General features: G+C 36.7%; 1 protein-coding gene across 1 annotated transcript in view; it reads left to right on the top strand.

Moving 5' to 3' along the window:
• The window catches only part of dnajc3.L (DnaJ heat shock protein family (Hsp40) member C3 L homeolog), a 41,128-nt gene extending 29,968 nt beyond the window's left edge, over positions 1 to 11,160 (top strand). The window contains exons 10-12 of the mRNA NM_001086630.1: positions 389 to 521; positions 8,749 to 8,897; positions 10,608 to 11,160. Coding sequence (NP_001080099.1) covers positions 389 to 521; positions 8,749 to 8,897; positions 10,608 to 10,759 — 434 coding nt within the window. The 3' untranslated portion in view covers positions 10,760 to 11,160. The remainder of the gene's footprint in view (positions 1 to 388; positions 522 to 8,748; positions 8,898 to 10,607) is intronic.
• The last annotated feature ends 2,723 nt before the right edge of the window (positions 11,161 to 13,883 follow it).

Below are 13,883 nucleotides of genomic sequence, written 5' to 3'. Positions count from 1 at the left end.
ATTTACTGTTTTGCACGTTTTTTTTGGTATGGTTTGCAGCTGGAACAGACAGTCGGACACCTGTTCATCTCTGGAAAATAAATCAATGTAGAAATTGCATTTCCATCTGACTAGTCATTACAGTAAACTATACGTAACCATGCCCTTGTTGTGAGAGCCAATCTGTTGTAGCCATTCTGATCCATTTCCACAATAAGAACTGGTTTGAAGGCCAAGATCAAATGATCTTCAATGATATTTAGTAGTTAACCCTTTAATAAATCTGACTGATCAAGCAGTTGATGTTTCCAAGATCAGACACACTCATTTATGAATGAATTGGTCATTTACATATTACAATACATATTGTTGCTGCCCTGTTAATAACCTGGTGTTCTGTCCTGGACAGCTATTCGAGATTATGAAACCGCTCAGCAGAACAATGAAAATGACAAGCAGATCCGAGAAGGACTGGATAAGGCACAGAAGCTCTTGAAGCAATCACAGAAAAGGGACTACTACAAAATTCTGGGAGTTAAGAGGTGCGTTCATTTACATTTGTTGTTTTATAGTCACTGTTTGTATATGTCAACCGTTACGTTAGAATTGGGCTGTAGGATGATAATACTTGGACAGTAAAATACCTTTTTTGTTTGTTGTAAGAACAGAGGTAAAATCTGAAATAAAGGACAGGAGATTCAGACAAGAGTTTGCCATTGCATTATAACAGTTCTAAAAATAGGAGGAATGTGCCTTTAAACCTTCCCCTTTACTGTTGTACTAAAAACCTTGCTATTGGCAGCAACTAGGAAACTCCCAGGCTGTGCCTGATGGATGTCACCCAATCCCTATCTGATGGGCAGCCAGTGGTTAGGGGACCTGAAAGGGGACTTCAGTTTTTTCCCCTTGATGTGGACAGAGCTGTCATTAGCTGCCCACTGTGTTTCTGGGTCGGAACTACTTGAGAAACCGAAAGAGGGACTTCCGGTTATGGCGCCTGAGAGAGCGGGAGGGCAGGAGTGAAGCTCCGCGCATTTCCACTTACAACAGTTATTTAAATTCGGCAAGATACTTCATTTACTTACCTTTAAGATCCTCTGAGTTCCTGGTCTCTTTTGCGAGTCTTCCGAAGTGATCCGGTTGCGGCTGGGGAGAGCAGAGGAGAGTTTTGACTCGATGCTGGCGGGTGCCCATGGCCTTGGCTCTGAAACGGAGACTTGTTAACCTGTGAACCGGAAAGGAAAGAGAATTATTTCGAGGATTTCAGTAACTATAACTTATATATTAATGATTTAAATAGTTCCTGGCAAAACTAAAAGATTTGGGAGTCATATACTTTTGAGACAAAATGGCTGACAGAAGTATCACCTCATGATAACTCCTTTTACCAAGCCTAACAGTTTTCAAAATACAGAAAACCAAACTGAGGGAAAGGGAAATATTTATTGAGGAAAAAGTCAGTGACTAAGTTTTTGTAAAGGAGCAGTAATAACCCCAAGTATAACAAAAGTTATTACTGTGTGACGCATTTGTTTATGAAGCAAGATGGCCGACAAGGGGTTCTTTCTTTACCTCAGGATGCACCCTTATATTATGCCTTAATGCTTCTACACAAAAAGTATTGAGCTGGAGGAAAAGTTAACCGGTGTGAAGGGAAAGACAAAGTGAGTCTCATTGTTTTTACTAAGGAGATGATAAGATCTTCAGTCATATCTAACTTTGACTAATGAGAGACGCATCTGTGTGAGGAAAAAAGGTGGTTAAACTATAGCCTCATGTTACACTCTCTTCACAAATAGTAATATTTGTGCATAAAGACTCCTGTATTGCTAATAAACAGAAGCTGAGGTAAAAACAAGTGAATTATCTGAACCTATTTACTGCATCTTCATTCCAGACTGCAAAGAGTATTGCAAACTGTGAAGAAAATATATATTTGGGACATTTTATTCCACCCCAAGTCTGAAACACACACCAGTCTACATTCAAGTAGATTAAGTGTTTTCTTGAGATACTGCTTGCAACTATAGTGGATTTCGATATATATATATTACATATATATATATTTTTTTTTTTTTTTTTTTTTGACGAAAATCTACTGCTGAAATATGGATACTTCTCCTGCCCCCTCAGTTTTCTCTACTAAAAGCAATGGGAAAACCTATGAAAGAAGTAAATTGAAGAATTCCAAAAATTCTGAAAATGACAATGGCTCTATTAAAAGCTCACAACAAAAATCTACTGAAAATTCTCTTCTAGCAGCCGAAGTTGCAAAACTACTTAACCCAACGATTGAAAAGGCTATTCAATCAGCTATTGAAAAAGCACTTGAACTTCTACAAGGCACTATTAAAAGTTTGTCTGAAAACCTTACCTCACAGAATCGCCAGATGCAGGAATTACAATCTCTGGTTTCTGATATTCAAGATGACACAATTTTCACTTCTACGAGATTGGATGATCTGGAAAAGAAGACAAAGGATATGCAATCTAAAATTGATGATCTCGAAAATAGGACAAGAAGAAATAACTTAAGATTTATAGGAATTCCGGAATCTTATAAGATGAGTGACATTATCACTATGATTACTTCAACGATTCCTAAAAAACTAGGGATTTCACAAGACTTGACAAACATTAAGCTGGAAAGAGTCCATCGCATTGGACCTTTGAGAGAACAAGCTCCCCTCAAACCAAGAGCAGTTATTGCTAAGTTCTTAGACTATTCTGAAAAAGCTCTATTTCTTCAAGCCTATAAGAAAAACCATACATTGGATATTGATGGCTTCCGAATCCTCATATTCCAAGACTATTCAATTTTGCTCTCTCAAAAAAGGAAGGAGTTCACTACAATTTGCCAATCTTTATTTAAGATGAACATTAAATTTGCACTCACGTACCCAGCTAAATTGAAGATTTTTCTGGCAACTGAAACCCACATTTTTGAAAACCCAAAAGATGCTTCAAACTTCATATTCCGGCTTGAGAAACAATCCTCATCCTCTATAAAGGATCACCCTAAAGATGCAAGATTTGGTTTTCCTGCTTCGGCTAAGGAAAGGAGGCAAGAAACAAAAGTTTTTTCTCGTCCCACACAGAAGATTCAAGATAAGAATACAACAGCAAATCCAAGATCTAGATCCAGATCCCCTATTACACAGGAACAATCTAATTTGGATAATATGATGACCTAATTTAACTTGATATTTCAATTAAAATTAAAATTTGAAGGTTTTTAGTTTGTAAGTGGTAGATGATGTGGAATTTTCCCTGCCACTTATCTTTGTAAGAGAGTTTAAGCTTTCTCTCTCTTTAGGAAAAAAGTGAAGTCACTGAACCTAATGTTTATTCTTCTGGTGCTTTGTTTTTTTTTCTTTTTTGGTTGGTTGAGATTTTTTGATACCAAAGCACTAAAGTTAAGAAGCTTTTGGTTTTTTTGGGTTGATATACTTAAAGATGTTCATTTCATCAATAGATGGTTTACATCCCTGATGTCTTTTTATGTATTTTATTGGAGTTTTGTCCAATTTTTTTTTATGATGATTCTATTTTATTTTTTCATTCACTTAAGTGACCTGGCTTACATTACATTCTCCTCTTATTTTACTAGACCTGGTATTTTTAGAAACTTTTGGTATTCTTGTAACAATGTTTTATATCTTATGATAGGTTTTAATGCTTAATATTGTTACTTGGAACGTGAATGGGCTTAATTCATTTATAAAGAGAAAGAGAGTGTTAGCTGAGTTAAAAAAATTGAAATCAGAAGTAGTTATGCTACAGGAAACTCATCTTTCTGACGTAGAATCTGAAAAATTAAAAAAGGGATGGGTTGGAAATGTAGTCTATTCCCCTGCAGTGAAAAAAAAAGGAGGAGTAGCGATCTTATTTCATAAGTCTTTAAATATCCAATTATTGAACTCAGAAAGAGACAATGATGGAAGATTCGTGATAGCTGAGGTGCTTTTACAAAATAAGGTTTGGTTCATGAGTTCCTTATATGCTCCTAATTCAGGTAAAGAACAGTTCTACTCTCAGATAATCCAGAAGATAGGGACTTATCCACAAAATAAATTTGTTATTGGCGGAGATTTTAATGAATCTTATTTATGGCCTTTAGATAAAAGTGGCCCAGTCCAAAAACAGTCTATTAAAAAATCAAAATTGTTATCGAATTTTGAAAGTCAAACTAAGATGGTGGACCTTTGGAGAATGTTGAATCCGACAGATAGAGATTTTACCTTCTTCTCTCATCCTCATGGAATAGGAACTCGTATTGATTTCTTATTTTCATCAATCGATGTACTTAATAAAACTAGATCAGCAAATATTGGTAGTATCAACTTATCAGATCACGCCCCGGTCTTAATTGAGGTAGATCTAGGTCCTTCACCAAAATCTTACATTCCTTGGTCTTACCCAATTTTCCTCAAAGATAAGCCGGAATTTAATAAAAAGCTGAGAGAGAGATGGAAATTGTTTCTTAAAGAAAATATGTCAACTCAGGAGGATGAACCCAACTTGCCATTGTTATGGGATGCGTGGAAAGCGGTAATCCGTGGGGAAATTACTTCATATAGAATACATTATATGAGAAAAATTAATAAAGAATTTATTTTGCATTCTAAAGCTCAAAAAAAGGCATATTTGAATTTCGTTATGCATCCTACTAAACAACACAGTGAAAAATATAAAGAAGCATTAGATAAACTTAAACATTGGGTTAATTTGAGGGACCAATCTTCTTTCGCTTACTGTAAAGCTGGGTTTGGTAATTTACATAATAAATCAAATAGGTTTCTCGCCAATATGTTTAAACATAGTAAATGGTCTCATAAACCAATGATGATTAGAAATCATTTGGGTAAGATGACTAACCTCCCAAAAGACATAGTAAATATCTTTAAATGTTATTTCGAATCTATTTATTCTCCTTCACAGCTGGATGAAACTGAAAGTCTGAATTTTCTTTCGAAGGTTAATTTCCCAAAACTATCTGAAGAGCAACTAGAGGTGCTTAATCAACCAATTAATATTCAGGAAGTATTGTCTACCATAAATTCTTTAAAGGATTTCAAAGCTGGTGGGCCGGATGGATTAATTTCTCCTTTTTATAAAACACTAAAATTGGAACTAGCCCCTTTTTTGACCAATCTATATAATGAAATTTATTGTCATGGGAAAGTCTTAAATTCTAGTATGGTTTCTCATATCAAATTAATTCCAAAGGAAGGCAAAGATCTTTCTCAACCGGCTTCCTTTAGACCAATTTCTTTAATAAATCTCGACATTAAAATTTTAACAAAAATAATAGCTGATAGGCTTTCTTTATTGCTTCCTAGTATTATCTCTCCTCAGCAAAATGGTTTTGTAAAAAATAGAACAGGGGTTAAGAATATACGTACTTTAATAAATATTATTTACAAAGCCAAGAAGGCTATGATTCCATGTTCAATATTGAGCTTAGATGCTGAGAAAGCCTTTGACAATGTCTCTTGGAAATATCTCTCAGAATGCTGTGACAGATTTGGTCTTAAAGGTCAGTTTATGTTATTACTTAGCTCTATTTATTCTAATCCCAAAGCAAGAATCGCAGCAGTTGGGGAATTATCAGAGACTTTTGATCTCTTCAGAGGAACTCGTCAAGGGTGTCCTTTGTCCCCACTTTTGTTTAATATCTCTATGGAGCCTTTAATTAGATTTCTGGACTCTTCAAATATATTCCAAGGTCTGATGATCGATGGTAAACATTACAAATCATTAGCATATGCTGATGACCTTCTCTTGATTGTTAGTAATCCAACGTTATCACTTAAAAATATTTTTAATTTTTTTGACTATTATAAGACTTTTTCAGGATATTTCATTAATTCCAGTAAAACAGATATTCTGAACATTTGTTCTAACATTCCGAGGCAATTGCTAGCTGATCTTCAAATTAAATCTCCTTCTGGTAAAATGAAATACTTGGGAATTTTGATCCCTTCTGATCTCTCTAAATTATACCCTTTAAATTTTTCTCCATTAAGTCACATAATGCAAACCCATTGCAAAAAATGGATGGATAGTCCATTGAACCTAATGGGAAGGATAGCATTATTCAAAATGCTAATTTTTCCAAAAATTGCGTTTCCTATTCTGAACCTTCCGCTATTGCTAAAACATCTTGATGTGCAGAAGTTAGACCGAATACTCAGAAATTTTATTTGGCATAACAAAAAACCTAAAATTTCTTTATCTAAACTTAGAAAACCTAAAGGTTTAGGAGGACTTAATGTCCCAGATTTCAGAAAGTTTAATATTGCTGCTAATACTAGATATATCGTGGAATGGCTGTCGGGTACTGAGAAATTTACTAATCTGAATCTGGAATTATTTTTGGACTCAAAAGAACATATTATATCTTCTTTACATAAAAACTGGTCTGAGCAACATATAGATAATAAGAGAAATCCAATTTTTAGGGATACAACCAGTACTTGGAAAATTCTATGTAAACAGAATAATCTAAACTTCAATGTCTCACCTTTTTTATCTCCTTTCTTTCTGAAGGGGTTTCCCATAAAGCAAAGAATTCAATTTTCTTACAAATGGAGAAAATTCGGTATTTCTCAAATTACTCACATTTTAGATCCAATTTTGGGAGACCCACTCCCTTGGAAAATGTTTAAGGAAAAGTATAGTCTTTCTGAGAAGGAAAGGCTCAGCTATTTGCAGATTAGACAAGGCTTTCAATTAATCGATAATAGAACAAAAACACAATTAAGTCATCATCAGTTTTATAAAGATTTATTACAGTTGGTTGATGATATTAAACTAAATAATATTTCATGGATCTCATTACATCTTTTAAAGTCAGTCTCCAAGGATTTAGATCCACTAGAGAATTCGAGCAAAAAATGGTCTTCATTTTTGGGAACTGATGTTTCTTCCAGGGAACTTCTGCATTCTTTCCAAAATTTTAGAAAGAATATATGTTCTGAGTCCTGGAGAGACCAACATTTCCGGCTCATTCATTTAGGTTATGGCTTATTGTTCCAAAACTGTGATAGCTCTCAGAAGATTTCTTTTTGTCCAAAATGTACAGAGAAGAATGTTGACTTCTTTCATTATATCTGGGATTGTCCGATTATTAGGAACCTATGGGAAAAAATAAAAGGTTTTATTAAAAAATTGACTAATTTAGATGTCTCTTTAAATCCTCAATATGCTCTAGTAGATGTGAAGGACTTTTTTCAGGTATCTTGCAATGGCTCTTCTATTAATGTCTCAGATGAAATATTATCTTTTTGTTGGTTAGTTATGGCAGCTACTCGGAAATCTATATTCTTGTACTGGATAAAAGAGAACCCCCCTTCTTTGAAGGACGTGCTGTCTTATCTATTTAACTTATGTATTCAAGAGGTAATTAGATTTAGAATGGATGATCTTCTCCAGAGAAATAGAATAAGGAATAGATGGTCTCTTTATATCTCATCTTTAGAGGCTGATAAGAGGTCATTTATCCTTGGTCTTATGGGACAAGATCTATGCTAATAAAATGCTAAAAGAGATATTTAATGCCTTCATTCACAAAAATGGTTCTTCATATATTTTTTTTGGCATTGTCAGACTTTAATTGGTAGGAGAGAATACCAGGTCTATTTTTCTAAATTATCTAAATTAATTTTATTTTACTTTATTATTATTATTCTGATATTTCATTATTTTATGTTATTTGTATTTCCCCTTTTTCTTTGTTTGTTTATTTATTTTGTTGTCTTTCATGTCAAATGTTTACTGTAATGCTCATGAATACTTCTTTTGCTCCTTATTGAAACACTGTATGTTTATCATATTGTCATATACTTGTATTTTATTGAAAATCTCAATAAAAAGAATTTCAAAAGAAAGAAAGAGAAACCGAAAGAAACCAGAGACAGGCTCTACGGGTTAACTCCAATGCCATCATTTTATAGTTGCCTACATGGTGAGAGGACAGTTTTTCTAGTATATCTGTCATGTCCTATTGCATTGTTCATTGCAAGAACAGGATAAACATCAGATATAACTGAGAGACGATAACGCACATTCACTGAATACATTACGTTAAAAAAAAATATCCCCTATGCAGGATGCCTCTTTAGCCACAACTCCCTTTATACAACCCTTTAAGCAGTGTATTTATGAGAGGAGATAATTAGTGCTACAACCACCAGTATGTATGTCCAAGTAACCTAAAGTAGGGGGTTCTAGAATTAATAGAAAGCTGTGCAGGGGATGTTGCGGCTGAGAGAATTACACAATAAAGAAATTGTCATGGCACTGCCAGTGTAGGGAAACTTCTGACTGAACGAGACCCAGGCATAGTTCTATTCTCTATTTCCTGCTGGTCTATTCACCTTTATTTATATGGACATATATTTACTTTATTTTAAGGATGCATCAAATCCACTATTTTGGATTCGGCTGAACCCCCCGAATCCTTCGCGAACGATTTGGCCGAATACCGAACCGAATCCTAATCTGTATTTGCAAATTAGGGGTGAGAAGGGGAAAACATTTTTTACCTACTTGTGACAAAAAGTTATGCGATTTCCCTCCCCGCCCCTAATTTGCATATGCAAATTCGGATTAGGTTCGGCAGGGCAGAAGGATTTGGCCAAATCCGAATCCTGCTGAAAAAGGCCGAATCCGGGATTCGGTGCATCCGTACTTTATATGTACATATTCTAGAGAACACACCACTAAAGTTGCAGGTAATTCATGTTGTCTGTATGTGACACACAGGAGTGCCAAGAAGCAAGAGATAATAAAAGCCTACAGAAAGCTGGCACAACAGTGGCACCCTGATAACTTCCAAGATGAAGGAGAAAAAAAGAAAGCAGAGAAGAAATTCATTGACATTGCATCTGCCAAGGAAGTCTTAACTGATCCAGGTATTTTATGGCTTCAGCATTACACTGTATTACCTTAAATCAATACTGGGGAATTGCAAGGCCACCCCCTGAGCTCCTGTGTCCTAATGTTGTTTAATCTCAACCCAATACCCAGTTGGATGTGACTGTAACACTGCGCACCCCACGTTCCCTCCTCTCGTCCTGCTAAGCATGTGAGGGGCAATACGTTGCTATTCAGGGAAGAAGCAAACTTTTATACATCAGAACTTTGCTCTCATTTTCTTATACGGTCTAGTTGGGCTGATTGAAAAGTTTATTTTATTTTTTTTTTTTTCTTCAGTGTTGTGGGGAACTAAAAAAAAAGTTGCAGGAAAATGTCATATTATAGAACCACAGAATTACAGGTTGTGCTTGAATGTTTCACTGGCCTGTATAGTTTTCTCTTCTACAATGAAACCTCTGTTGAGTGTGAGCAGAGAAACGACAGTAAGTGATTGTTAGCAAACCTCCATTATATGACAAGCAGTGTATATGTAGACTTGTACTGGCAGATCTCCCTCGCCAGCTTATCTGCAGAGACACTTATCACTCCTGAAACACAAACTATACATAGGGGCACATTTATCAAAGGCGAAGCGAAAAATTACATTTTGAGCTAATTTTTGTGTACTTCGACTAGGGAATAGTCCAAATTCGATTTGATTTTGAAAATAATTTGAATTTCGAAATTTATCATGTATTTTCTCTTTAAAAACCTTTAAAAATAGAACCTATTTGGGGTCAACTGGTGGACTTTGAAAAATCTTTTTTTTGGGGAAAAACTTTGTATGATCGAATTCGTATGTTTCGAATTCAATTAAAAACTGACCTATTCGATCGAAACCTGACCTATTCAGCCAAAAAAAAACCTTCGATTTAATTTCGGGTTGGTCTTTTTTTGAATTTCGAAGTTTTTCGAATTCGAAATTCAAACCCTTGATAAATCTGCCTCGCACTGTCTCTTTAAAAATTCGACTTTGACCATTCGCCATCTAAAACCTGCCGTTTTAGCCTATGGGGGACCTCTTAGAACCTATTTGAAAAATTTTTGGGGAAAACTTCGAAACGTACAATTCGAATTAGATCGAAAACTGACCTATTCGATCAAAAACTGACCTATTCGGACAAAAAAAAAAGCTTCAATTTAATTTTGGTTGGTCTTTTTGAATTTCAAAGTTTTTCAAATCCGACCCTTGATAAATCTGCCCCATAATGTCTAATAAGCCTATTTATCTCTGTAAACGAAACGTGCTCCACTACTGACCCATGAGCACATCTTTACCAGGTGATCCCCACACATTGCGCCTGTAATAGGGTATCATAGTTCAGCTTTCATATTGTTTAGTTATAGATCCAAAAACACTCCTATTCATTAGAACTGCAGCCCTAGTGGACTACAGTATTCTCACTATGAGACGGGTGGCTTCAAGCAGTGACAAACATTGAGAAACATTGAGCTCTATTGAGTGAGTCTATTTGTTAGAGCAAGTGTCACATGTTACTGCAGCAGGAAATGTGCCCTTTGTTCTTCTCGAGACTTATTTGCACTTGTTCATTTTGTCATTGGCTCCATGTTTTAGTCTCCCTTCTAATTGCATTTATGGACTTCAGTGAATAAATATATTTTAGTTACACCTTCCCAGTCCTCACTGACCCGCAGGCTATTTATATTCATGACTTCCTACGTTTACATTGTGTCCGTTTCCTTAGAAAAGAGGAGTCGATTTGACGCCGGTGAAGATCCTCTTGACCCTGAAAGCCAACAAGGAGCAGGGGGGCCTCATTTCCATCGCGGCTGGAACCAGTGGCAAGGATTCAATCCATTTGGTTCCGGAGGAACGTTCAGCTTCAAATTCAACTAAAAAGCAAAAGTGGCTTCACGCACCTCTCTACCAGGCAAGATTTGTATGCGCTCTAGTGGAACTAATATGATCAGCTCCAGCTACAGACAGTGACAGAGCAGCTCGCCTGGATACAATGTACATGAAGCAAAACATTTCTGTGACTTTGAAAGACGTATTGAATTACTGTACCTACCGGCTGTGTTCTTCATTTTAACTTTCAGTGTTCCTCAAAGGATAAACACAAAGTGTCTTTTCTCTCCTGTAACCTCCCAAGGACGATTCAATATGCGGCAACACCAGCCTGCGCCGTACTCAGAATTGTACCAAATTGTATTGATGCCACAAAAACGGCAGTGCCAAGACCTGAACAGTATAGTCGAACAGAAATCTATATGTAAATTAAACTATTTTTGAAAGCTGATGCATTAGGAGTGGGTTAATTGAAAGAGAATTGATTTATGGAGGTGTATATTATATATATATATATATATATATATATATATATATATATATATATATATATATATATATATATATATATATATATATATATATATATATATATATATATATATATATATATATATATATATATATATATATATATATATAATATAGAGGCAGAGCTCATGGATAATTCTCTTAATAATGAAGGTGCGACTGATCTGCTTAAAGTCTTATTCACACCACAGACTGTTGGATCCGTTCCAACAGCACAAAAATCACATCTTACTGAATTCATATTAAATTGCCCCATTTCTGCGCAACACAATAGGACGGTATTTGTCATGGTACAAAAACATTAGATAGTGGAGTCAATAGAAATGAGATGCAAATCGCTGCCTGCGTTTCCAGCTCCATAGAAATGACTGGATTTTATGTTTTCAGCACAAACAACTGAATTTGCAACATGCAGCATTTCTTTCCTTCTCGGTCAGATTGGATGATTTTGCACAGTGGGATCATGTATATCCAATAGAAATACTGGGTGTGGGAATGTAATGTCAGGGAAAGGCATACTTCATCTTTTTTTTTTTTTTTTAACTTGCCTTTAGTCATAGAATATAATGCCATTTTTATATGTGCAAAAGAAGCATAAATTGTTTTTTTTTTGGTTTTTTTTTAATGAAGTGGTGCAATTATTTTTTGAATAAAAGAAGCCGATTAATTTTGGTACCTTCGGTTATTAAATGATATTGGGGTTCATGACAGTAGCACTGCTCTTTTATCTACATGCGCAAGAGCGAACCCCTTGAATTCTGCATAATTATAACATATACAATGGTTTCCGTGTGTTGGTAAATGAATTCAGCTCTACATGTACCTTTAAAGCAGCAGCTCTGGGTGCAGAGTTGGCCAAAGAGACGTAACTCATTTGCATGTCTCCGCCCATTACTCTGTAATTCAAGGTTAAAGACAGTGCTATGTAGAGAGAATAAAGCATGCGAATAGCATCTGTTTTAGGGTAGGACTACACGGACATTTTCGGCGCAATCCGACACGCTGCGACAAAACGCATGTAACAGAAATAAGGTAAGAGATAGAAATGTTGGATGAAGTCACATCGTTGATCCAATGCGACATGACCGTCGGATGCAGATGCTGCACATTGGGTCTGCATTCAACAGTCGTGTTGCGTCAGATCAATGCTGCGACTTCATCCCACATTTCTATGTCTGACCCTATTTCCGTAACATGCGATTTGTCGCGTGTCGGATCTCGCCAAAAACTTCTGTGTAGTCCTACTCTTATGCAATGTTCTTTAGGTGGGTCAGTTATTATTATTATGGTTTAGAAAGCAAATGTCCCTCATACTTGGTTAATTAATTGGGGTATCCAGTCTGCACCAAAACTATCATTTCAATATAAGGAGAAAAGGATTGTGCAGCCACATTTGGTTAAAACTTGATTTGCCCAAATACAGTGAAACCTCAATTTTACATCCCCTGATTTTGAGTTTTCCCTCATTTTACATTGTTGTTTTCTGGTCCCATCTATATATCATGTATAATACATTTTCCTGATTTTTTTTTTTTTCCCCATTGTTTTTCTGGTCCCCTGAAAAACATAAAATGGGGGTTCTACTGTAGTTTAAAGGAGAAGGAAACCCCCAGGGCGCTAAACCCCTCCCCCCCTCCCTCCTCCCCCCTGGCCTACCTGTCCCCCTGGGCAAATGCCCCTAACTTTTTACTCACCCCTCTGCGCAGGTCCTGTCCACGGAGTACGCAGTCGCCATCTTCTCCCACGCGCGTCTTCTTCCTGCTCTGATCGGCGTTTTCTGGCGCATGCGCAGTAGGAACAGGTACCGGTACGGCTCTACTGCGCATGCGCCGAATGTCACGAAGTGAAATCGGAAAACTTCGTGACATTCGGCGCATGCGCAGTAGAGCCGTACCGGTACCTGTTCCTACTGCGCATGCGCCAGAAAACGCCGATCAGAGCAGGAAGAAGACGCGCGTGGGAGAAGATGGCGACTGCGTACTCCGTGGACAGGACCTGCGCAGAGGGGTGAGTAAAAAGTTAGGGGCATTTGCCCAGGGGGACAGGTAGGCCAGGGGGGAGGAGGGAGGGGGGGCAGCACAGGGGAGGGGGGAGGGGTTTAGCGCCCTGGGGGTTTCCTTCTCCTTTAAGTATGGCACCTGCTGTGTGTAAACCCTCGTGTCTACGTGCAGCAATAAGAATACTGGAAAAGGAAAGTCTAACTGGCATCACTCCCAATAAATAAATAAACCTTTGTTTGCTAATTTGCACATCAGTAATGATCACTTGGCAATCGTCAATAAAATATGGGTAGCAAAGCTTTTTTTGTTTTGTTTTTTTTCATAATGTCTTTATTTGCACCAAACAAAACATACCAACAAACAGAATTGAAAGCCATATCATCTTATAGTTGTACATAGAGTTACAATAGTAGGAACTTGGCCCACACACATGGGTTTCCCCCGGCCAACCCAACATCCATCAATTTATGTTGCATGATGATATACCCTATCTCTACTAACCAAATTTCTATATATTGGGCCCCCTCAACCATCACGGATTCCAGTACCTTTAAGTTCTTATTGTCAATGGGTTTCTCCCTGCTAATTCCAGTGACATACACCAGGTGGTGAGACGGAAGACAGGAGATTTCCTGTTGGCG

This window comes from Xenopus laevis, chromosome 2L, assembly GCF_017654675.1.
Source record: "Xenopus laevis strain J_2021 chromosome 2L, Xenopus_laevis_v10.1, whole genome shotgun sequence".
Taxonomy (NCBI): Eukaryota; Metazoa; Chordata; class Amphibia; order Anura; family Pipidae; genus Xenopus; species Xenopus laevis.
The sequence above is the reverse complement of the archived record's forward strand: the minus strand, read 5'-3'. Positions and strand labels throughout refer to the sequence as shown.